This window comes from Trichosurus vulpecula, chromosome 2, assembly GCF_011100635.1.
Source record: "Trichosurus vulpecula isolate mTriVul1 chromosome 2, mTriVul1.pri, whole genome shotgun sequence".
Lineage (NCBI taxonomy): Eukaryota > Metazoa > Chordata > Mammalia > Diprotodontia > Phalangeridae > Trichosurus > Trichosurus vulpecula.
In genome coordinates, this window is record NC_050574.1 from 117,598,765 (window position 1) to 117,622,085 (window position 23,321).

Genomic DNA, 23,321 nt, shown 5'->3' on the forward strand with positions numbered 1-23,321 from the left:
CAGCGATTTTTGTACTCCATCACTTTGTAGATGTCATGGTCCCCTCCCAGACCATCATTTCCATGAGTGCAGGGAATTTGTTCTTTATTTAAACTTTGCATTTTTCCCTAGCCTCTAGCAATGTTTGGCACACTGTAGATGCTCAGTAAGCATTTATGGAATTTACATTGTATTGAAATGGAGAAGAAAAGACAGCGGATGGAAGACATGATTGCTGTCTTTAAGTATCTGAAAAGTTGTCACCTAGAAGATAGGTTTAGACTTGTTCTAGGGTAGAAGTTATGGGGACCTAGATTTCAGTTCTATAACAAGAAGACCTTTCTAACCATTTGCTGTTGTTCAGTCGTGTCTGACTCTTCGTGACTCCATTTGAGGTTTTCTCAGCAAAGATACTGGAGTGGTTTTCCATTTTCTTCTTCAGCTAATTTTATAGATGAAGAAACTGAGGCAGACAGGGTTAAGTGACTTGCCCAGGGTCACAGAGCTAGCAAGTGTCTGAGGCTAAATTTGAACTCAGATTTTCCTGACTCCAGGCTCAGTACTGTATTCACTGTACCACCTAGCTGCCCCACCTCTAACAGTAAGAACTATCCAAGAGTAGAATAGATTGACTCAGGGAATAATGAGTTTTTGGTCACTGCTGGTGTTCAAATGGAGGCTGGATGACTACTTGTTGGAGAGGCAGCTAGGTGGCTCCATAGTGCACAGAGCGCTGGACCCAAGTTCAAATCCAGCCTCAGATACTTACTTGCTTTGTGACATTGGGAAGGGAGTTAACGTCCCTTGGTCTCAGTTCCCTTATCTGTAAAATGGGGATAATAATACCACCCATCTCTTAAAGCTGTTGTAAGGCTAAAACGAGACAATATTTGTAAAACATTTTGCAAACCTTAAAGTGCTGTGCAAATGCAAGTGATGATGATAATGATGTTGTCAAAGATGATGATGCTATAGAGATGATTCCCATTCTGGTATTTGTTCAGTCGTGGCCAACTCTTTGTGGACCGTACTGTCTATGGGGTTTTCTTGGCGAAGATACTGGAGTGGTTTGTCATTTCCTTCTCCAGTTTTAGGCAGGCGTTAATTGACTTGCCCAGGGTCACACAGATAGTAAGTTCCTGAGGTCGTATTTGAACTATGGTCTTTCTGAGTCCACGGCCTAGCGCTGTATCCACTGAGCCAGTTAGTCAAACCTCCCCCCGCCACCCCCAATTTTAATATGTGTTGAGTTAAATGACTTCTGAGATCATAAGTTCTAAAGGAGGAGAAAACCACCTCCATCCCCTTATGCACACACACATACACACACACACATATCTGAGAAAACTAAAGCTCAAAGAAAGCTTGTGTAATTTGCTTAAGCTTGTACAAGTAAGAAGTGCCAGAGATGGGATTTGAACCCAGATTCTCTGACTCCACTTCCCACTGTACCATAATGCCTCCTTCCCTTTTGACTTTGAGAGTCTATGAACCAGTAGGTTATTAGGACTACTACATGTTAACATACATAACATATTTTTACGAAAAATAGCCGTTTTCCAAAACAAAAAAAAAATTAGTGAAAAGAATGGCATGGTTTCACAAATGTTTTACAGATCTCTTTAATGTCTGGCCTAATGGAAGACAGCTGAATTCCCAGATCTGCTTCTTTATTCAGTCTGTTATAATATGTCACTTTGGTTAAAGTATGTGAAGAAAATCCAACCTCACACAGATATGTAGTTGGAAAGGGGAGAAGTATTTTAACAGGCAAATTGTGTCTTTGTATTATTATAAAAATAGTTATGACATTGAGGGCCCCCTGAAAGGGTCGCAGCAACCCCTAGGGGTCCACGGACCACACTTTGAGAACAGCTGTCTTAGGGTGTAGGATGCCTGGTATGATAATGGCTGACATGGATGGCTTTGCGTATGGTGTCTCATTTGAGCTTCATAACCAGCCTGGGAGGTCAGTAATAGAGGTATCGTCTCTCAAAGGCAGCTAGGTGGTGCCAGGGATAGACTGCTGGACCTCAAGTCAGGAAGACTTGAGTTCAGACATTTATGAGCTGTATGACTTTGGGCAAGTCATTTTACCTCCACCTGCCTCTACAGAGTTTCCTACTCTGTAAAATGGGGGTGATAACAGCACCAACCTCAAAGGGTTATTGTGAGCCTTAAGTGAGATAATATTTGTAAGGTGTTCAGGACAGTGTCTGAGCATTTAGTTGGTGCTTAATAAATGCTACTCTCCTTTCTTCCATTTTACAAGTGAGAAAACTTAGATTCAGAAAAGTCAAGGGCCTTGCCCACAATTACACAGCTGGTAAGTAACAGGCAGAATTTTAGGCCACATCTGACACTGAGCACTAAACCTCACTTGTAGAAAAGCAGTATTACAACAGCATGGCTGCTTTATTTGTTTATTTTTAATGAAATCAAAATTAAAAAGAATTTCTCAACATTCAGGACATAAATGATTAGACCTTGGGAGTATGTTAACCAATGATGTTTCTTTCATTGTTATTGTTGGCAAGTGGCTTATGTTCCTCATAGCCTGGGGAAGCTTAATGGAGAGCAGCATATAAAGATTCATCCCCATCACCCTGCATCTGCTGTTAGCTCACCCTCCGCCAGAAATGTAAAATGTGCCCCACAGGCATGGCATCGTCCCCCTGGGCCTCAGTTTTCCTATCTGCAAACTGACAGAGTTGGACTAGATCAAGGCTTCTCCTCTTGGGTACATGCGCTGTTTTTTGTTTTTTCATTTTGGTGACTGTATTTCAGTATAATTGGTTTCCATGGTAATCTTGTGTGTCTCATTTTATGACATAAAAGCAGTACTCTGAGAAGAGTCCACAGGCTGCACCAGACTGCCAGGGGCGTCTATTAGAAACACACACACACATACACACACACACACATACACACACACACACACACACACACACACACACACACACACGAAGATTAAGAGCCTCTGGCGAGATGATCTTTAAAAGTCCCCTCCAATTCCGACATTCTGTATTCTGAGGCCTCTTCCAGCATTAACAGCAGCATCGTCTTTGTTTAGAGATTCCTTCCAAACTCAGTCTGTGTTCTAAGATCCCTTCCAGCTCGACCATTCTATGTTTTCTAGGGGCTTTTCTAGTTAATCAGTTATTCATCAAGCGTTTATTTAGTGCTTACTATGTGCCAGGCACTGTGTTGAGGGTGACGGGTAGAAATAGGCATTTGTATGGCATTAAGTGCCAGGCACTGTGCTTGGGGATTAGTGGGGGAGAGGAGTGAAAATAAGTATTTATATACCACTTCCTATGTGCCAGGCACTGTGCTTGGGGGTGGGGGGTGAAAATAAGCATTTCTATACCACCCACTATGTGCCAGGCACTGTGCTTGGAGGCAGGGGGGTGGGATAGGGGCGGGAGGGTGAAAATAAGCATTTATATACTACGTACTATGTGCCAGGCACTGTGCTAAGCTCATTTGAGAATAAAAATACAAGCAAAAACAAGCCTCTTGTCCCTATGGAACTTACATTCTAGTGGGAAAAGACAACACGTAAAAAGAAACTGAGAAGGAGCAGGGGTGGGTGGATGACATGATGGAGTAGTTCAAATATTATAATTATATAATATATACATATAATATAAAAATAACCAGATTATACTGGTGAGAAATGAAGAGATGACTGTCCTGGGCTCTTTATGTTCTAAGGTCCCTCCCTGCTCTGGCAGTCTGTTTTGTGGTCCCTTCCTGTTTTAATATTCTATTTCCAATGCCCCCTTGGAGCTCTGATAGTTCATTTTCTAAAATTCTTTCTGGCTCTGACATTCTCTGTTTTGAGATCTTTTCCCACAAGTATTCTATGTTCTGGGATTTGTTCTGTGAAGTTTGGATTCAGTCAAGGGCCACACTTGAGGACCGAGAGGGCCACATGTGGCCTCGAGGCTGCAGGTTCCCCACCCCTGTATGTCTTGTGATTCTTGCATTCAGTTAAATGACCCTTTCCAGTTCTAACATTCCCTTACATTTAGGGCTAGACAGGCCCTTGGAGGCCTTCTGATTTCACTCCATTATTCTACAGATGAGGACGTGAGATCCAGAGAGGTTATATATGACTTGCCCAAAGTCACACAGGTAGTAAGTTGTGGTTGTGGTTTGTCCTTCATTCTCAAAGAGGACCATGACATCAGGAAAGTGATGCTGTGACTTCCAAGTGAATTGGATTTAAGTGAGGGAGGGCTGTGGAGTCACCCGCCTCACTTTCTCCTCTGGAGCCATCCGGGTCCAGTGGCCAGATCATGACAATTAGAGATGGCCCTGGTAGAAGGTGACAAAATCAAGATGGAAAACCATGTCTTATGGCTCCAAATCTGACACTCTTACCACTGAATTTCCTCTCTGTTTTCTGTGTCTTAATATTTTATGTACCAGGTTACCTTATAGCTCTCTCATTCTGTGTCCTAAGGTACATTCTATCCCTAACATTCTGTGATTCTATGATTCTTTTTGGAAGCAATTTTACATGAGGGCTGGGTCTTCAATGTCAGCCTCTATTTTTGGAAGCCATTATCATGTCATAAATCATGAGGCCTTGTCCTTCCCCTACCCCTACCATGATCATGTCTCCATTCCTAACACTAGAGTTTCTAACCTTCTCTTGGTTCCTCTTACCACTCTAGGCCCTGAGTGCCCTTAGGAATGTCTCTCTCTTGGCCTCCATTGCTTTTTTCTTATTCTCTAATCCTGCCCCCAACCTCTCCCCCTTCTTGAGAGACTAAAGGAGCTACTTCTTTCCCCTTCATCCTCAGACTTTAGGGGTTCATCACTTGTTCTCTCTTACCTTTCTCTCCCCTCTTCCCATTTGTACAACATTCCACTGTTATTCCCACGCATAAAAGCTACTGATCTGCTTATAAGGAAGGGATTGGGAGATTTCATTCATTAATTCAATTCCTCCACTTCTGCTTCTCATACTTCTTTAAGTTTCCCTTAAATCTTTAGCTATTAGGTCCCTTTTATCCCTTGATGATGCCTCTTTGTACTTTCCTTTACCCCACAGATCAGTTTTCCTCTTTAAAAAAAATGATAACCTATAAAACCTGAGAGAAATCATTTTGGTATGTAATCCTTTCTCGTTAATCCTACTTATTCTCCTTTTGTTGTGCTTCTGTTGTTTGGGGTATTTGCAAGTCAACTAATTTGTTCAGCTTCATTTTATTAATTTATTTATTTGCAGGAACACTTCCAGTTGCTTTCTTTTTTGTTCAATATTTATCCTTTTTTTGTTGATTATTCAGCTCCATTTGGGACAGCTAGGTGGCACATTGGACAGAGTGCTGGGCCTGGAGTCAGGCTCATCTTCCTGAGTTCAAAGCCAGCCTCAGACACTCGCTAGCTGTGTGACCTTGGGCAAGTCACTTCACCCTGTTTGCCTCAGTTTCCTCATCTGTAAAATGAGCTGGAGAAGGAAATGGCAAACCACTCTAGTATCTTTGCCAAGAAAACGCAAAATGGGGTCGTGAAGAGTTGGACACCACTGAAAAAATGATTCGATAACAACAACAAGGCTCAGTGTTGGAGGATCTGTTATTTGGAGTTGCATTTTGCTAGTTATGACTCCTGTGATTTTTCTAGAATGCAAAATGATCTCGTGTCATTTGAATTACCTTTACTCCTATTTGAAGATCTTTCTCCCGGTTGCTTAGAAAATTTGTTGTTTGTCACTGAAATTGTTAATTTAAATACTACATGCCTTGAAATTTGAACAACAGGATTCTTTCTGTTGGTGATCTGTGAATTCTCTTGATTACTGTGTGTACATTCAGAAATTCTGGACAATTTTCTTGCATTATTTTCTGCATTGTGGTATTTGTGTTTTTTTATTTGTCATGTTCTGAGATATTGTTAATCTTAAATTATTTTGATGTGCCCTTTCTTCAAATTCAGTTGTTTTGGCTTATAGAGAATCCATGTGTTCTTCTAGCGTTGTTACCTTTTGCTTCTCTTGCCAAATTTTCCTCCACTTTGGTATTTTTGTGTTTCAAATGTATTGTTCACTCTGTCTTGAAGCTTCTACTTTTTTTTAGAGAGTTTTCTCCATCACGTATTCATTTTTTTCTGGTGTGCTTTTTGTGTTTCTTTAATTCTTAATTAAAAGTTCTGATTTCTGCCCTAAATTCAATTCTCTTTCCTTATTTTAAGAGGCTTATTGTTCTTTTGAACTATTTTGAAATCTTTTGTTTTCTCAAGGCCTCTGGGGAGAGGATTCTCTTTATCCTTTGGTAATACTGGTTCACTTTTCCTAAACACTATAATATTTGTTCAATGAGCTCTGATTTCTTTTAAGTTTTACTTATTCTTCCTTCTGTCTTTATAATCCTCTGTTGGTTATCTGCTTATGGGTTGGGTTTTTATTCCCTATTATTAACCTTTGGAAATCCTCATCACTTATTAACCCCTATTCCTTCTGTTACTGCACAGACTCTTGAGTCTGGGCTTCTACTGAGTGGACTCAGCCTCTTCACATTGGGTAACATGGCAGCTATTTCTCTGACTGACCTGGAGGAAAAGACTGGTCTCAGCTGGATTTCTGGTCCCCTGCTCCTCAGGTCACATCTTTTGTTCCTCTTTAACCTGTAGCTCTGATTGCCATGTGGCGTATCTTTCATTCTGCTAGAGTTTTCCCTCTTTCTGTTTGAGTTAATGGGCACAATCAATGCCTGTCACCTGTTTTGTGGCTGGAGGGTCAGGGACAGTTTAGGAAGAATCGTTGCTGTGGAGGATCAGTGTATCTAGACCAGGGGTGGGGAACCTGCTGCTTCGAGGCCACATGTGGCCCTCTAGGTCCGCAAGTGCGGCCCTTTGACTGAATCCAAATGAATTGGTTCTGTGAAGTCAAACCCTTGGTTTAGACCCCTGATTATGAGCCAGTTCTTGCTTACTTGTGCTTACTGGTTAGAGATAGGGGACTGAATGAGAGCTGTAAGCATTAAACATTACTGGTGTTGATCTGTGAGGTTTTTTATTTTATGTCGGGGTTCTGTATGCTTATGGTATTTTGCTACAATTACTCTATATTTGACATATGATTCCTTTCTTTTTGGGCTTGGTATTTGAAAGAAGTTTGTAGGAAACGGCTCTTTTGCCGTCTTGCTGATGGCATCAGCCTCCGTCATCTTGTCAATTGTATTGTCAGTTGTCATCAAGAGCCTCTAAATGTGGCAAGGAGAGGGCAATGCCCAAGCTTTCCCAGGGTAAGCAGGAAGCCCCTGAATTCCATTGTATTCAGCCAGCTGAAATCCAGATTCATGGATAATTAATAATAATAAATAACCACATTTCTATAGGACTTTAAAGTCTAGAAAATGCTTCCCTCGCAACAACCCCCCAGGATTGGTAGGATAGTGTTATCAAGACTATTTGTCACATGAGACAGGACATGGAGGGGTAAGAGAGCTACCAGGCTTAGTGCCAGAGCTAGAACGCAAGCCCAGGGATCTTTAGCAGTCAGCGTGCTCACCCAAGAGTCTCGTGCACACTTGTCACCCGGGAAGCTGAAAACCGTGCCAAAGAAGTAATGCCACCGCCTGCCTTCTAGCATCCCCTTCTGAATTTCTGCCCAGAAGGGAACAGCTGGGATGCTGATGCTATTAACACGAAGGGCTTGGGTGGGAAGAGAGGGGATTAGCAGCACACTCCCCTAAGGAGTCTCCCTCAATCCCAAACATCCCACAGATGAAATGCAAAAAAGATGCTTTAGGAGCAGGTGCTACCTCTCATTCCACCAATCGCAGAGCTTTTCTGCCACTGCTAGTCTGCCCAGTTACAAGAGGGGCTCCTTGGAAGAAGGAATTTCAACTCTTAGATTAGGTTACAAGAGGACAGATTTAAGCTTAATGTAAGGAAGCAGTGACAGTCAGTCACGACTGCTCTGAGATGGAGTGGAAAGAAATGAGCTCCCCATCACCAGAAGCGTTCAAGGACAGGCTGAAGGACCCTCGGTCATAGATGGAACAGACATGGTTCTCTCTTTGGGCAGAAGGTTGGAATAGACCAAAGGAAGGAGCCCTAGAGGTCATCCAGGCCAGCCCTTATCTAACCAAGAAAAACTTTTACAACAACCCAGTAAGCTCTGCCTGAAGTATCCAGTGATGGGGAGCTCACTACCTCCTGAGGCAGCCATTTTACCTGCAGACAGCTGTGACTCCTAGGAAGTAGCTTTTCATGACAAGCCTCAGGCTGCTCTCCTGAAACTTCCACCTCTTGTCCCCTGGTCCTCTTCTAGGATCTAGCTCTTTTACTTCTGATGCTCGGACTCAGGTCTTCCTCCTTCACATCCGGGCCTCTTTGCCCATCTGGAAAGTCCCAGTGCCTTCCCTCTGTTAATTCTTTCCCCTTTCATCCTGTATATAGCTTGCTTGTAGGTATTTGTTTGCATGTTGTCTCTGCCATTAGATGATAAAGTCCTTGAGGGCAGGGACTCTCTTTTGCCTCTTTTTTGTATCCCTAGCACTTAGCACAGTGCCTGGCACATAGTAGGTGTTCGATAAATGTTTACTGATTGATCGAAACCAGTCACCTAAATGGCTTAGAGATCCTATGAATCATCGAATCCAGTCTCTTTGAGAAAGGAAAGGAAGAGGCTTTTATTGAGTGCCTACTATGTGCCAGGAACTGTGCTAATCACTTTACAAACATTATCTCATTTGATCTTCACAACCATAGTTGGAGGTGGGGGTTAGTATCATCCCCATGAGTCAGACAGAAGTTAAGTGACTTGCCCAGGATCACACAGCTAGTCTGTGTCTGAGGCTGGATTTGAACTCAGGTCTTCTGAGTCCAGGCCCAGCACTCTGTCTACTATCTGGGGTTGTCAGACGCTTCTTGGTTGCTGGTGCCAGTGGTGTACAAGCCAGTAAGGCAGGCAGACAGAAAGAAACAGAGAGATTGTAGGATTTAGAGCTGAAAAGGACCATAGACCACTTCCTCCAGTCCCCCATTTTACAGAGCGAGAAGCTGAGGACCAAAGTGGGGAAGTGTCCTAGGGCACAGTTCTGCTTTTAAAACAGATTCAAACCCAGACCCTCTAACTCCTTCCCCATGCCTTTTCTCCCATACCCCACTGTGGTGGGCTAGGCCAGACTCAGGCTGGTCCCCTGGTAGTTTAGGTTTGGTATTGAAATGAAGCGAGACACTCACAGGTGATTTAGCATAGTTAACAAAGGGAGGTTTTCTTAGCCATAGCAACAGAAGGGTATTCAATGGGGACACCGTGTTGATTCTATCGAGGACAGTTTGTTGGTGTGGATCATGCTGTGGGTCCACAATCAGAAACCTCAGACAAAGAAAGATGGAGCTCCTTCTGGCCTTTTGTAGTCAGGCAGTGAGGTAACAAGAGCCAGTCAGGTCTTGAGGACAAGAGCTAGCCTAAGCTGCATACAGATGGTAATGCCTTAGGGAAAACTAGCCCAGACTACAGGGTAGGGCCCTAGGCAATATTTCTCTTATCACATACACTAAGGTAGAATGAGAAGCAGTCTTCTCCCCAACACTCTTAAACCGAGCGTTGTTGTCTGCTCTTCCTTCTCAAAGAGGACCAATGACATCAGGAGGGTGATGTCTTAACTTACAAGTGAATTGGATTTAAGTGAAAAGTCTAGTGGAGAAGAAGTGATAGTCAGGAAACTTCAATTCTGGTCTTGGTTCCAGGACTGCCTTTCTAGATGACCTTGGGTGAGTCGCTTTGTTAGTTTAACTCTGAAAAATGGCAATAGAACATGATTCATAATTACACCATAGAAAGAGAAAAATTGGAGAGATAATTTGGTGCGATGGTGAGAGTGGTAGACTGGGTTGAGAAATCTGGAGTAGAAACAGGCAGAGATGGAAGCTTATTGAATTTGTAGATGACCCCAAACCTGGAAAGGATTACTAAGATGCTAGATGACAGGATCCAAAAGGATCTTAAGAGAAGAGAAGGATGGGCCTAACCTAAGGAGTTCTAATTTTATAAGGATAAATGTAAGATCATATCTGGGTTCAAAAAATCAATTGTACAAGGTCAGAATGTAGGAGTTAAAAATTAAATGACAGTTTCTATGGAAGAAATCTGGGGGATCACAAACTCAATATGGATCAATAGTGTGTTGTGGCAACCAAAAAAGGTAATGTGACATTTGGATGCCTAAAGGAGCTCATGTGGAGCCAGTCTGAAGCAGCCTGAACCAGCAAGCACCAATTGTTAAATTTTCACTATGAATATTTTAAACTCAGAAATCAGCAAATGTAATAATTCAGGGTTTGATTTATTATTTTGTTGGTTGTCTAGACTTAAGAAAATGATGGGGAAAATGTTAGTAATGTAGATTATACTTTAAAGTCTTTTGTGTATATATGTATATGTGTGCCACATTTGTGTGTATGTATACACATACTTACAATATATGTCTAGATACTACATCATGTATGTTCATGTGTGTGTATACATACATACATACACACATTTCTCTGTGTGTTAGGTATGTGTATATATACGTGTGTGTGCATGCACAGACATGTTTCCTTAAACACTGAAGGGAAAAGCAGCTGCCTCTGAGCTTCCTTCTAAAGTTTTGTCGCTTGAACGAAGCCTCAGCCATTTTTTTTGCCTGGCTCTTTCCCATTCCTGATGCCAAAGGACATGGTCAGGCTGAAGCACAGCATGACCCTTAAAATGAGGCAGACTAGGAGCACAGCCAGGCCAACAGGGCTGCCTGCCTGGGTGTCATCTGCCAGGGGAGAGGGCATTTGGACATACCCAGTCAGCATGGCCCCCACAAGAGCCATGGGGGGCTTTGGGAAGAGCAGTGGACTTGGAGATGATACCTCAGTGACTTCCTCTTTGAAGTAAGGGGGTGGGACTCAGACACTCTCTAGGGTCATTTCCCATTCTAAAGTTCTGTGTTTCTATAGACTTAATCATTTCTGCATGATCTTGTTTCCATTGCGGTGCGAGGTGGCCCTGGTCCAATGAAGAGAGAGCTGGCCTTGAAGCCAGGAAGAGGTGGGTCCAAGTCCTACCTGTGACCATATTGGCTGGGGACCTGGGCAAGTCTCAAGGAAACTCCAAAGTTATAAGGCTTAGAGAAGGTGCTGACCTGCATAAGTATAACAACGTTACTTGCAACTACTGTGAAGGTATAAGGCCAATAACACCAGCACAGGTTCTTTGATCTGCTTTTCTAAAGGAAAGCAGCTTTAAGGGGTTAACAATCTTACTTTAATTAAACATACATATATCATTCACTTAGTTCAGGGGAAAAAGTCAGCACCCTAAACTTCAGAGCAAATACAAACAGAAATTACAAAGAAAATAACACAAATCAACAGACAGGCTTCTGTCTGACCATAGCAATACATATATAGTTATCAGAGAGAAGCACCAACATCTGGGTTTTCAAAGTTGGGGTCTCTTTAATGGCCACCCAGGGTCTTGTCTGGCCAAATAGCATGAACACTTCCAATGAGTGAGCCCCAAAGCAAAATGCTAACCTTAGAGTATATATACTGTTTATAATCAATGACTCTTGATTCAAAGACTCTTGATCCAAACAAAGGCCAGACTCAATCAAAGGCTCTTGATTGCCTTAGTGCTGAGAAGCACTCCAACAGAAAAAAAAAAAGCAAAAAGTCCCACTTTGCTTGCCATTACAATAAGAAGAGGGAGTTTCGTTATCCTGAAGTTCCCTAGGTCAGTAAAATCACAGGTCCGGCACCCGCCCCTCTTCCTTAGAAGAGCACTAGAAAGGGTCAGGAAATCTGGTTCCTGGGGCTGGCTAAGTCAATAACTTGATGTATGAGCAAATAATTTCTTCCCTCCAGGCCTTGTTTCTTCAGCCAGCTCCCACATTCTGTGTTCCCAGCTGCCTTCCAGCCTTGTCGTTCTGGGCCTGTGTCCTGAGGACCCTTCCTGCTCCACACTTAGGACTTAGAGCCAGAGGAGAGCTTTGGAGAGCATCTATATCTCCATTTATCAAGTACTGATAGGGCTCCTCTCCCACACCACATCCTGTGGCACGGGGTGATGGGAAGAACACTGGCTATGGAGTCAAATGGACCTGAGTTCAAGTATTGGCTCTGTCTTTTAAGAGCCATGTGACCTTGGGCAAGCCACTTAGCCCCTTTCAGCCTGAGTTTCTCCATTTATAAAATATTTAATATATTTATTATATTAAATATTACATTTATTTATATTTAAAATATAAAAATTTTTAAAAAATAATGCCCGTACTCCTTACATTTGAGTTTCAAGGCAACCCTGTGAAACAGGTACTACATGTATGATTATCCCCATAGGAAGGGACTAGATTGTGGTGGGCCTTGCACATTAGGCTAAGGGATGTGGACTTCTAGAAGCAATGAGAATTAATTGAAGATATGTGAGAAGGAGAAAGGAAGGGACAGAAACAAGAATCATTGCTAAGACTTGGCAGTAACATCTTTTCATTTCTCTGTAACTCCCACGAGTTTCACTGCTGTGGGAAAGACACTGGTCTTGGAGTCACAAGATCTGGGTTCTAGTCCTGATTCTGATACTCACTGGGTCATCCTGAGTAATTCACTTCCACTGACTGATTTTCAGTTTGCATTTGTAGTTCTTGTAGTCTTACCACCATTTACTTATGAGTCATTTGATCTTTTTTTTTTTTTTTGAGGCACTCGAAGTTAAGGGTCACACCACTAGTAAGTGTCTAAGGTAGTATTTGAACTCAGGTCCTCCTGACTCTAGGATCAGTGCTCTATCCACTGCACCACCTAGCTACCCCATGCCATTTGATCTTAAGCAAAGTCATTTAAATGCTCTGAGTTTCAGGTTTCCAGATTTCTTATTACCTCCAGAATCACATAGAAAATCCTGCTTGAAAAAAAATAAGTAAAAATTAAAAAAAAAAAAGAAAATCCTGCTTGGCATTTTAAGCCCTTCTCAGCCCTGTCCATTCCTGCTTTTCTAGTTTTTAAATTTACTCCCTTTACTCTATGCTCTGGTGCACTGGCCTACTCATTATTCTTTACCCATGAGTCTCTATCTCCAGATTCCACATCTTTGCACTGTGTGTCCTCCATGCCTGGAATCCTCTCCCTGATCACCACTGTCTACCTCCTGCCTTCCCTGGCTTCCTTCAAAACAGCTCAAACCCTACATTCTGCAGGACCTTTTCTGATCTGTTATACCCCATCCTCCCCCCCAAATTTCTGGTGCCATCCCTCTCTGGGATTACCTTCCATTTACTCTATCTGTATCTTATTTGTGCATAATGAGAATGTGAGCTCTTGAAGGCTTTTTCTTTGCATCCCTAGCTCTTAGAACAGTTCTTGACACCTTGTTGTTGAGTTGTTTTAGTTGTGTCTGACTCTTCGTCACCCTATTTGGGGTTTTCTTGACAAAGATACTGAAGCGGTTTGCCGTTTCCTTCTCCAGCTCATTTTACAGTTGAGGAAACTGAGGCAAGCAGGGTTAAGTGACTTGCCCAGGGTCACACAGCTAGGAAGTGTCTGAGGCTGGATTTGAAGTCAGGTAGATGGGTTCCTGTGATTCCAAGCCCAATGCTTTATCTACTGCATCACCCAGGTGTCCCTCTGACACTTAGTAAATGCTTAATAAATTATTACTGTTCCTGATTCCTCCAAGATTATCTCTAAGTTATCCGGTTTCTATCTTCTTTGTACATAGTTATTTGGGTGCTGTCACCCCCAGTGGACTGTGAGTTGAGGGAACTCGCAGAGCAGGGAAGAAATGTTATTTTCTTGGAATTCCCAGTGCTTGACACAGTGCCTGGCACATAGTAAGCCCTTGATCAGTGTTTGTTGACCACCTGACTACAAGGAGCCTGTTGGACTTGATTTCTAAAGACCCTTCTAGGTCAACATTTCCATGATTTGGAAGTCACCCAACCTCCGGGGCCTTCAGTTTCATTCCAGATAAGCATAGAAGGTGGTGTTCAGTGGAAAAGGAGGGTGAGGGATTCAGAAGATCAGAATTCAAATCCTTGCCCTGATGGTTTTTAGCTGGGTGACCGTGTACAAGACACCGAACCTTGCTGACTGTCAGTTTCACATGGGGATGATAAGACCTACCTGACAGGGCTCACACATCCAATGGGGTTGGTTATAGTGAGGAAAGCATGTTGTAAACCTTAAAACACTAGAGAAATGTGAGGGGTTGTTAGGACCCACCTCCCAGCGTGGCAGAGTGAACAAGACGCTGAACTTGAGTTCGAGGAGCCGTGGGTCCAGATCCCACCTTCAGCATTTATTAGCCATGTGACCTTGGAGGTAAATACTTAATTTCTCCGACCTTCAGTTTCTTTATCTATAAAATAGGGAGAAGAACACTTGGAGCACCTACTCCACAGGGTTGTTATAAGACCCAGATGAGATCATAATGTAAGCCTTAAAGCACTGTACAGGGTGGCCATGCTATTCAAAATTTAGGCTTTAAATTGAAGCTTAAAACTTCACTGAGATTTTTGAGACAATGTATATTTATCATTATTATTATGACAGTGCTTTGTCAACCATAAAGTACTAGAGAGATAGGAACTGTTATTGTTTAAACTCTCATAAAGCATTTGTGTCATCCCTGCATTTCAATTAAATTTCCATAAATGAGAGGCACAATCAGACAGATTCGTGGGGGCAGTCCCTGCCCTCAGGGGTTATACCACATAAGCAGGAAGACCCAGTCCAACCAGTTTAACCCAACACCAGCTCTGCTCAAAACTGTAGGAAAAGAGGCCGTGGCTGTCTGGAGTTGAGTCACACTCCTTGGTGTCTCTTCCAGGTTCCCCTCTGAAAACCCCCAAGGGGAAGGCTGGAGGGGTAGCCCCAGTACCTTGGGCACCCACGCTGTCCTTCCAGAGCTGGGCTAGGCAGACAGAGCCAGCTAGCTTTGACAGTCAAGGCAGGCAGGGCCCAGCCTTGCCAGAGGCACAGGCCCTGGGAGGGGTGGATCTCCCAGACTGCCAGCTCCCCAGTGAAGACTTCTGCAGCCTTCTCCTTGGAGCTGAGCACAAGGGAGGGCTCCTTCTCACTGGTGTGAATTAACCTCACTTCAGAGCTAACAAGGGAAGGACAATCCACAGTAAGTACTTGGGTGGGGTGGTTAAGCCCTAACTCAAACACTTAAAAGCTATATGATCACAGGAAAGTAATTTCCCTCTCTGTGCCTCAGTTTACTTTCTCCTTAGCCATATTTTCTGAGGATCCGCTTTGGATCCTGCCTGACCCTCTTGGAGGCCAAAGTGCCGGGCACGTAGAAACTCAGTAAACAAAAGTAATAAGTATCATTATTGTTAATGAAAATGATTCATATTTTTGTAGCACGTTTAGTCCTATAAAATGCTTTTCTCACAGGAACCTTTTGAAGTAGGCATTGCAGATAGTTTTATCCCATTTCACAGGTGAGGAAATTAAATTTCTGGAATGAAATTAATTGCCCTGCGTCACTGTTAGTGGCAAAGCTGAACTTCTGAAGTAGTGAGTTTCCTATCACTGGTCGTAGGGTCATTGGTTTAGAACGGAAGGACCTGAGAAGTCATCTAGTCCAACTCCCTCAGTTTAGAGATAAGGAGATTGGAATTTAGGAGTTCGGATAGAGGCTGGATGTAAAGAATGCTGCAGACCACATTTGTGCTAGGTTGGAGAGTGGAGGAGGGTGGTAAGGTAGATGACCCCTCGTGGCCTTCTTAGCATGAAGATCTTTATCTTGTCCACTGATTGATTGAGTCTACAATTCTCTGAGTCTAAGATTTTAGGATTCCTTGTTGATCGATAGATGGAACGATCTCCGTATGATCAGATGGCCAGTGTGCGACTGGCTTGGTTTCATCTGTCTTAGCCACCATTCTTTGTAAGCCCTCGGAGCAGGGCTAGGGAGGGGCCGGTGGATGGAAAGCAGCACCGGAAATCTGCGGGGAGCCTACAGCCAAGGCTCCTTTGCAAAATGTTATCAGAAAACAGAGTTAGAAATGATGCCCAATTCCCAAGACTAAATATTAGGATGTAGTTTGTTTGAAAACAAAACATAAAAGGTCAGAACTAAAAGAGACCTGAGGGGTCATCTAGTGCAAAGCCCTGGGAGGGCCTCCTAAGCGCCCTGATATTCCGTGTTCTGTGTTCCTACATTCTAGATGTGTCTTAATATTCTAGATTCAGGGTTCCAGCATTCTTTGTTCTAATGTCCTTCCTAGTTCCAATAGCTTGAAGATGCCTTTTAGTTCCACCTTTGTCATTTTAAGGACCCTGCTAGCTCTAAAATTTGAAGATTCTATGGAAAAAGGCAGACTCTCAGAAAAAAATGCAAGTGAGATTTAGTATGCAGTCTCCCCGTTGGATTGTAAGGTCCAGAGAGCACAATGAGTGCTAAACTTTGCATTCCTCTAATCAGGGAGAGAAGGAATAAGCATTTATTAAGTGCCTACTGTGTGCCAGGCACTGGGCTTACCACTTTACAAATATCATCTCAATTGATCCTTACAACAATCCTGAGAAGTAAGTACTATTGTTTTACCCCTGTTTTATAGTTGAGGAAACTGAGGTAGACAGAGGGAAAGTGACTTACCCAGGGTCACACAGCTAGTAAGTGTCCGAGGTCAGATTTGACCTCAGGTCTTCCTGACTCTAAGCCCAACGTCCTATCCACCCAGCTGCTTTTCAGCTAGATGTGTTCTTTATAAAGATCAAAGGTTTTTTTTTTTTTTTATTTGAAGCAGAATTCCAAAGAAGAAGGCCACCTGGAGTTGAAAGTATCAGGCAGTAGATTTGAGGGAACTGGCTGTTGTTTGAAACAGGCCTAATCAGAAAACATTAGCAGCTTTGTTCAGAGAGAAGTAGAATTCATGGATTTTAGTCATTAAATCTGATTTGCCCATCTGAAATGTTAAAATTAAAGCAAAAAGAGTTCAAAGTTCTGATTATCTAGAGAGGACTGTGCATCATGTACATAGTGACTACTTGATAAATGCTTATGGATTAATTGATGTTTCCCTTCTAGGTTTTTCTCAACACCCTAGCCTCCCACCATGTCCGACCCCATCACTCTAAATGTTGGAGGAAAGCTATATACTACTTCCCTGTCGACCCTCACCAGTTTTCCCAACTCCATGCTGGGAGCCATGTTCAGTGGCAAGATGCCTACCAAGAAAGACAACCAGGGCAACTGCTTCATTGACCGCGATGGCAAGGTCTTCCGCCACATCCTGAACTTCTTGAGGACTTCTCATCTGGACCTTCCTGAGGATTTCCAAGAGATGGGGCTGCTCCGGAGAGAAGCAGACTTCTATCAAGTGCAACCTTTGATTGAAGCCCTTCAGGAAAAGGAGGTGGAGATGTCCAAGGCGGAGAAGAACGCCATGCTTAATATCACCCTGAACAAACACGTGCAGAACATCCACTTCACCGTCCGGGAGGCACCGCAGATCTACAGCTTGTCTTCTTCTGACATGGAGGTCTTCAATGCCAACATATTCAGCACGTCGAGCCTTTTCCTGAAGCTCTTGGGCTCCAAGCTCTACTACTGCTTCAACGGCAACCTGTCTTCCATCTCCAGCTTCTTGCAAGACCCAAACCACCTCACTTTGGATTGGGTGGCCAGCGTGGACGGCTTGCCCGAGGAAGAGTACACCAAGCAGAATTTAAAGAGACTGTGGGTAGTGCCGGCCAACAAGCAGATTAACAGCTTCCAGGTGTTTGTGGAGGAGGTATTGAAAATTGCGCTCAGTGATGGCTTTTGTGTGGATTCTTCCCACCCACACCTCTCTGATTTTATGAATAATAAGATTATTCGATTAATACGGTACAGGTAGAATGGCCCAGCTTCCAGCACATATGCAGTCTACGAGATAACACAAGGTCAGCGGAGTGTTTCTCTTAAAGCACCAGCTAAGAAACACTCTCCAGCAGTGTGATACAGAATCATACACTAATATGTATTAATCACTAAGCAGGAGTTGATTTTTTCCCCCTATAATGTAGCCTCTCTCTGTATACCCTTTCAGAATATATGTGTTCTCTAGTCAGAGGAAGCATTCTTCTTCAGGTTTGTCAGGGTATTGCTAATGTATTACCAGGGATGGAAGGTCTCTTGATATTCTTCAGAGGAGACAGCTGATGGTCTTTAGGGCTGGGGAAAAGTCATGTCGAACTCTCCCCATGGGTTACCTTCCCATCTCTACCATTGGCCAGGACCTCAGTTAACTCATCTGTGCTAAGGGATAATGCCATGTTGGTGGGGTGGGGGTGGAAGGGAAGTGTGAAGCTTGTAAAAGCTATTCACTGCTCTAGGATCCTGGGATCTAAGCCAGCTTGTCTCATCCACAGCAAGTGAATTTCTGCAGCCCCAGAGTTATTTACATAGAAGGCCAAACATGTTTGGCTTCATTGGAGCTGTGTTGTGTTCATGGAGATTTTCTTTTCTGCTTCAGCAGTAATCTCCAGGGAAGGTGGGGAGAGGTGGGAAGAGACTGCAGAGGCAAGTTAGAGCAGAAAACAATCCATAAGAGAGACTTGAGTTTTGTTCTAAGCTTGGCCACTGTTTAGAAAGTGGGCTTTAGTCACTGAGTGTAAGACTATTGATTAAGAGTGCCTGGACCTTTAGGGAGAGGAGATGCTCTATCATCACAGTGTTGTTACCAGATTCCATGATCCTTGGTCCCAATGAAGAGGGTGATTTAACAGACGACTAGCACTTTATCTATACATCTAAATCAATGTCATCCCTTCATGGCAGTCATCTAGGGAGCCACATGTTTCTGCCAACCACATAGCCTTTGCTCAAGGCTTTTTCTGGGCTCCTCTTTCAGAATGTCCTTAATCAAGCAGAAGTGGGAACAAGGGGTGGAAATTACAGAGGGTGGGGTGGAAATTTCAGTCTAGGATGAGGAAGACTTTCTTAACAATTGGAGCTTTGTGAAAATGAATGTGTTGTCTTAGTACAGAGGGAATTCTCTGTCACTGGAAGTGATGACATAGTTCCTAGAAACATAGAATCCCAAAGTTGGCAAGAACATCAGAGGCCATCTAGCCCAAATCACACTTGAATAAGAACCTCCACTACCCTATGTCCAAAGGGTGGTTATCCAGCCTTTGTTTAAAGACCTCCAGTGATAGGGAAATCACTGTCTTGCAAGGCAGTCCATTCCAATTCAGTACAACTCCAATGGTTAGGAAGTTTTTTCCTCACACTGAGCTTGAATGAGCTCCATTTTAATTTTCACCCATTGGTCTTAATTCTGAGACCAAGCAGAACAAATATAGTCCTTCTTTCATATGCTGACCCATCAGATACTTGACAATGGCTAACATATTTCCCCTAAGTCTTCTTTAGAGTAAATGTCCCCTGTCCCTCTAATCAATGATTGTGTGGCATGATCTCCAGTCCCCTTGACTTCCTCTTTGCTATCCTTGGATGTATCCTAGTTGCCACTGCTCCCCCTAAAAATGGCATTGAACAAAATACTCCATATGGGGTCTGATGTGTCATAGGTAGGACTATGGTTTCCTTCACTGGACATTCCATTTCTTTGTGCTAATAGGGCCATGCTCCCTCTCTTATCTCACCAATGCTACTAGGTGGCAGAACTGGTAATCAGTATCAGATTGTCAATGTCCTTCCTCGAATGTGGTACCCAGAACTGAACACAATGCTCTAGAAGATGACTGACCAGGGTAGAATACTGTGGGACTTATCACCTTCCTCCTTCTGGAAACTATGCTTCTGTGAACACAGCCTGATATCATGTTTGTCGGGTGTACCGTTCTCTAACATATTGGAAAGTCAGTCCTGCTGTTTCACAGTCACACCTGGGACACACATTGTTTGGGTCAGGTACAGGTCAAGAAAGCCAGGGGCGAGGGCACCCTCCTGGCTCTGCAGAATCCAGCCGGTGATGAGTGGTGCACATCTCCATGCTGCACCCTATGAGATGCCACTGGGCCAGCAGCCTTAGGACCCCCGATGGTCCTCTTATTTTTGTCAAGGCTCACTCAGCTGAGCTGCAAAAACTCAAACTTGGATCATTCCTCTCCATGACAACAAAGCACGGGAATCCGAGATGCTTAACTTGCTACTGGCTAGTGCTGGGCAAGCTAATGGCTCCGTGGGCCCCTGGAGAAACCTATATAGCTACCTTCTCTGTGGGGCACTGGGCAAGTATAGCTTTCTTTATGCAATAAATTGTATGGCTTTAATGCAGCACAATTTCTGAGTCTCTGTGGCATTTGTTCTCATGTTGGAGATCCTGTTTTGTTGGTGCCAAACCCTGGCCCCAGTGACCACCAAACATTGCATCTTGGCACGACTCTGGGCAAGGCACTTTACCTCTCTAAGCCTCAGTTTCCTCACCTGAAAAGCCAGGTAGGTGATACAGTGGGTAAGAGCCCTAGACTTGGAGTCAGGAAGACCTTGGTGCAATTCCTTCCTCAGACACTTGGCTGGCTATGAGCAAGTTAGTTACTTAACCTCCCAAAGCCTCAGTGTCCTCATCTGTAAAGAGGGGATAATAGCACCTAGCTACCAGGGTGGTTATGGGGGTAAAATGATAATATGTACAAAACCCTTTGCAAACCGTAAGGTACCTTATAAATACTGGTTATTATTAATATTATCAAAATGGGGGCAATAATACTCCCCCCCCAGCCCAGGGTTGTTGTATAGAAAGCCTTCAATCTCAGAGGTGACAGAAATATGAGATTATCAGGTATCTTGGTGTAATAGACAGTATATTTTGATTTGCATTTTAGCGAGAGCTCTGCGGTAGCTCAGCTTCATTTACTAAAGTATTTATGTAAATTTCTATGCTTGTAGGTGGGCCGCATAAATCCCACTGCGGGTGCATTTTGGACAGCCCTGATGTAATAGAAAGAGCCCCACTGGACCTAGAGTGAAGAGACTTGGGTTCAAGTCCTACCTCTGACACTAGCTGGGTGACCCTGGGCAAGTCACAGCTTTACTGAGCCTCAGGTTGATAATCTGTAAAATGGGGATAATAACACCTACATTCCTACCTCTCAGGATTGCGAGAAGGAAAGTGTTTCACGAACCTTAATGTGCTATAGATTTGAGTTGTTATTAAGTGACTTGCTCAAAGTCACTCCATTGATTGACTGACTCAGTAACTAGCAAACCCCCAACTCTTTACCCTTAATCAAGTAGCCTTTCTACCATGCCTGGGCAGAGGCTTCTGTTTCCAGAGCCATGGATTCTAGCCTGTGGCTCTGCCACTGATGGGTCATTTGACATGGGAGAGTCAGCTCGTCTCTCTGGGCCTGGCCAGTGTTCTTTCCACTTGTACCCCTCCCCTCCTTAAATACATTTATTTCCCCTTCTTCTTCCTTCCTCCCCATGTGACACAATCCTTTTGCCCTTAACAGACAGATGTCTCCTTCTTTGTTGAGAAGACTGAGGCCATCCCTCATAAATTCCCTCCAAACCCCTAGGCCTCTCTGTCTTCTCTCATCCTCTTCCTTCCAGAAGATGAGATAGCCCTCCTCACTGCCAAGGATAATACTGAATCATAGAAGTAGAAGGGACCATAGAGGTCGAGTGCAGCCTTCTCATTTTACAGATGATAAGAACTTATGTCTGGTGAAGTTAAATGACTCACCTGAGGTCGAACAAGTAGTAAATGTTAGACTTGGGATCAGCTATTGATAATCTAAATCCATCTCTCCACCCCACCATGCTATTTTTGTGCCCTTCATTCCTCTCCCCTCCGCCTCCTCCACATACACATCTTTGATCTCTTCTTCGCCACTGGTTTTTATTTACAAACATTCTCAGACCTCCTCAACCTTCAAAAAAAAAACTAATTAAAAACCACTTTCCTTTGACTCTGCTACCCTCTCCAGCTCTCATGTTATCTCTTTCTTCCCCTTCCCTGGCAAACTTCCAGAAAGAGTTATCTAGCCTCTTCTGTCTAAATAATTCCTCTTTCTCATCACGTACTCACTCTTCAACACCCGAGCAATCTGGCTTCTTTTCCCACTATCCTTATGGAAACTGAGCTCGAAGAAAATCAACGAGGACCTGCTAATTCACAAACCTCAATGGTTTTTCTCATACCCAATCCTCAACTTTTCAGCAGCATTTGACCGTGGTAACTACTCCTTTCTTTCTGAATATTCCCTCTGATACTGGTGTCAGTGACACCGCTCTCTCCTGGTACTCTTTTTACATGTGAATTAGTTCAAAACAAAACAAAGCCTTTTTAAAGCACCCCCTACATACCAGGCCCTGTGCTAAGCGGGGGATGAAAAAGGGGATACATGCCAGGGGAAGGAGGCAATTCTAGGGCAAGGAGGCCCCACATGCTGAGTGAGGGAAGAGGTCCAGGATGAGAAGGCACAGTTTTGAAGTCCAGAAAGTCAGGGGCAGGGCCAGAAGGAGAAAGAAAGCAAAACAGCCTGGAACATAAGGAATAATCCAAAAAGGTATTGAGAAGGACTGGTAAGATGAATAGGAGGAGAACCAGAAGGGAGCAATGTCAAGAAACCCTAGAGAGGAGGAAGAGCTGCGGAAATGTCAAGAGGGAGGAAGACAGAAGAAAGTCCATTCAATTTGGCCATTAAGACAGTATTGGTAACTTTGGAGAGAGCAGCTTCAGTTGAACAATGAGGTTAGAAACCAGATGGCAGATGTTTTAGAAAAAGAATGAGAAATCGAAGCACCAAGGGTAGATAGTTTCCTTAAGGAGTTTGCCATGAAGATGGCTAAGATACAGATATAGATGGAGAGATAAAGAGCATTAGCTAGCAGGGATGGTTGGATCAAGCAAAGTGGGGGGGGGAATTAAAGACAGGATTGTGGAGGTGATGTGCTGGAGGAGATGGAAGGGGATGGGGTCAAGGGTGTATGTAAAGGAGCTAGCTTTGGCAAAGAGATGGGTCCTTTCTTCATGGAAGATCAGAGCGAAGGAAATAGTGGAAGAAGATGTCAGAATGATGTGAAAGAGGAAAAGAAGAGAAGAGATAGCTCATGGTGAATAGCCAAGTTTTTTTTCTGGAAGCATGAAGAGAGGTCCTAACATAGAGGATGAGAGGAGGCCATGTTGGGAAAGACTTTAGAGGAGATAGAAAGGTTTAAAACAGCTATTGTGGAGAATACAATAGTGAATTGATTAAAGAGGAGCAGAATAATTGCCTTTCTCGCTGGTAGCCTGGTTGAGATTGTGTAACAAATTTATAGTAGGCCCATTCAGCACAGTTTCATTATTTTCTTCAGCTCATATGAATAGGAGCAAAGGAGGTGGATGGTGAGAGTAACCCAGGGGTGAGTTTTGGCAGAGCATGATTGGTAATAGAAC

The 23,321-nt window shown here is 43.5% G+C and overlaps 1 protein-coding gene across 2 annotated transcripts in view; it reads left to right on the top strand.

The window, feature by feature from the left end:
- Window positions 1–20,216, top strand: part of KCTD21 (potassium channel tetramerization domain containing 21) — a 34,712-nt gene extending 14,496 nt beyond the window's left edge. Inside the window, exon 2 of one of the 2 annotated variants that reach the window (XM_036747621.1) lies at window positions 17,015–20,216. In XM_036747621.1, coding sequence (XP_036603516.1) covers window positions 17,043–17,825 — 783 coding nt within the window. In that variant the 5' untranslated portion in view covers window positions 17,015–17,042 and the 3' untranslated portion in view covers window positions 17,826–20,216. The remainder of the gene's footprint in view (window positions 1–17,014) is intronic. The other variant, XM_036747620.1, reaches the window with a different exon arrangement.
- Window positions 20,217–23,321: the final 3,105 nt, after the last annotated feature.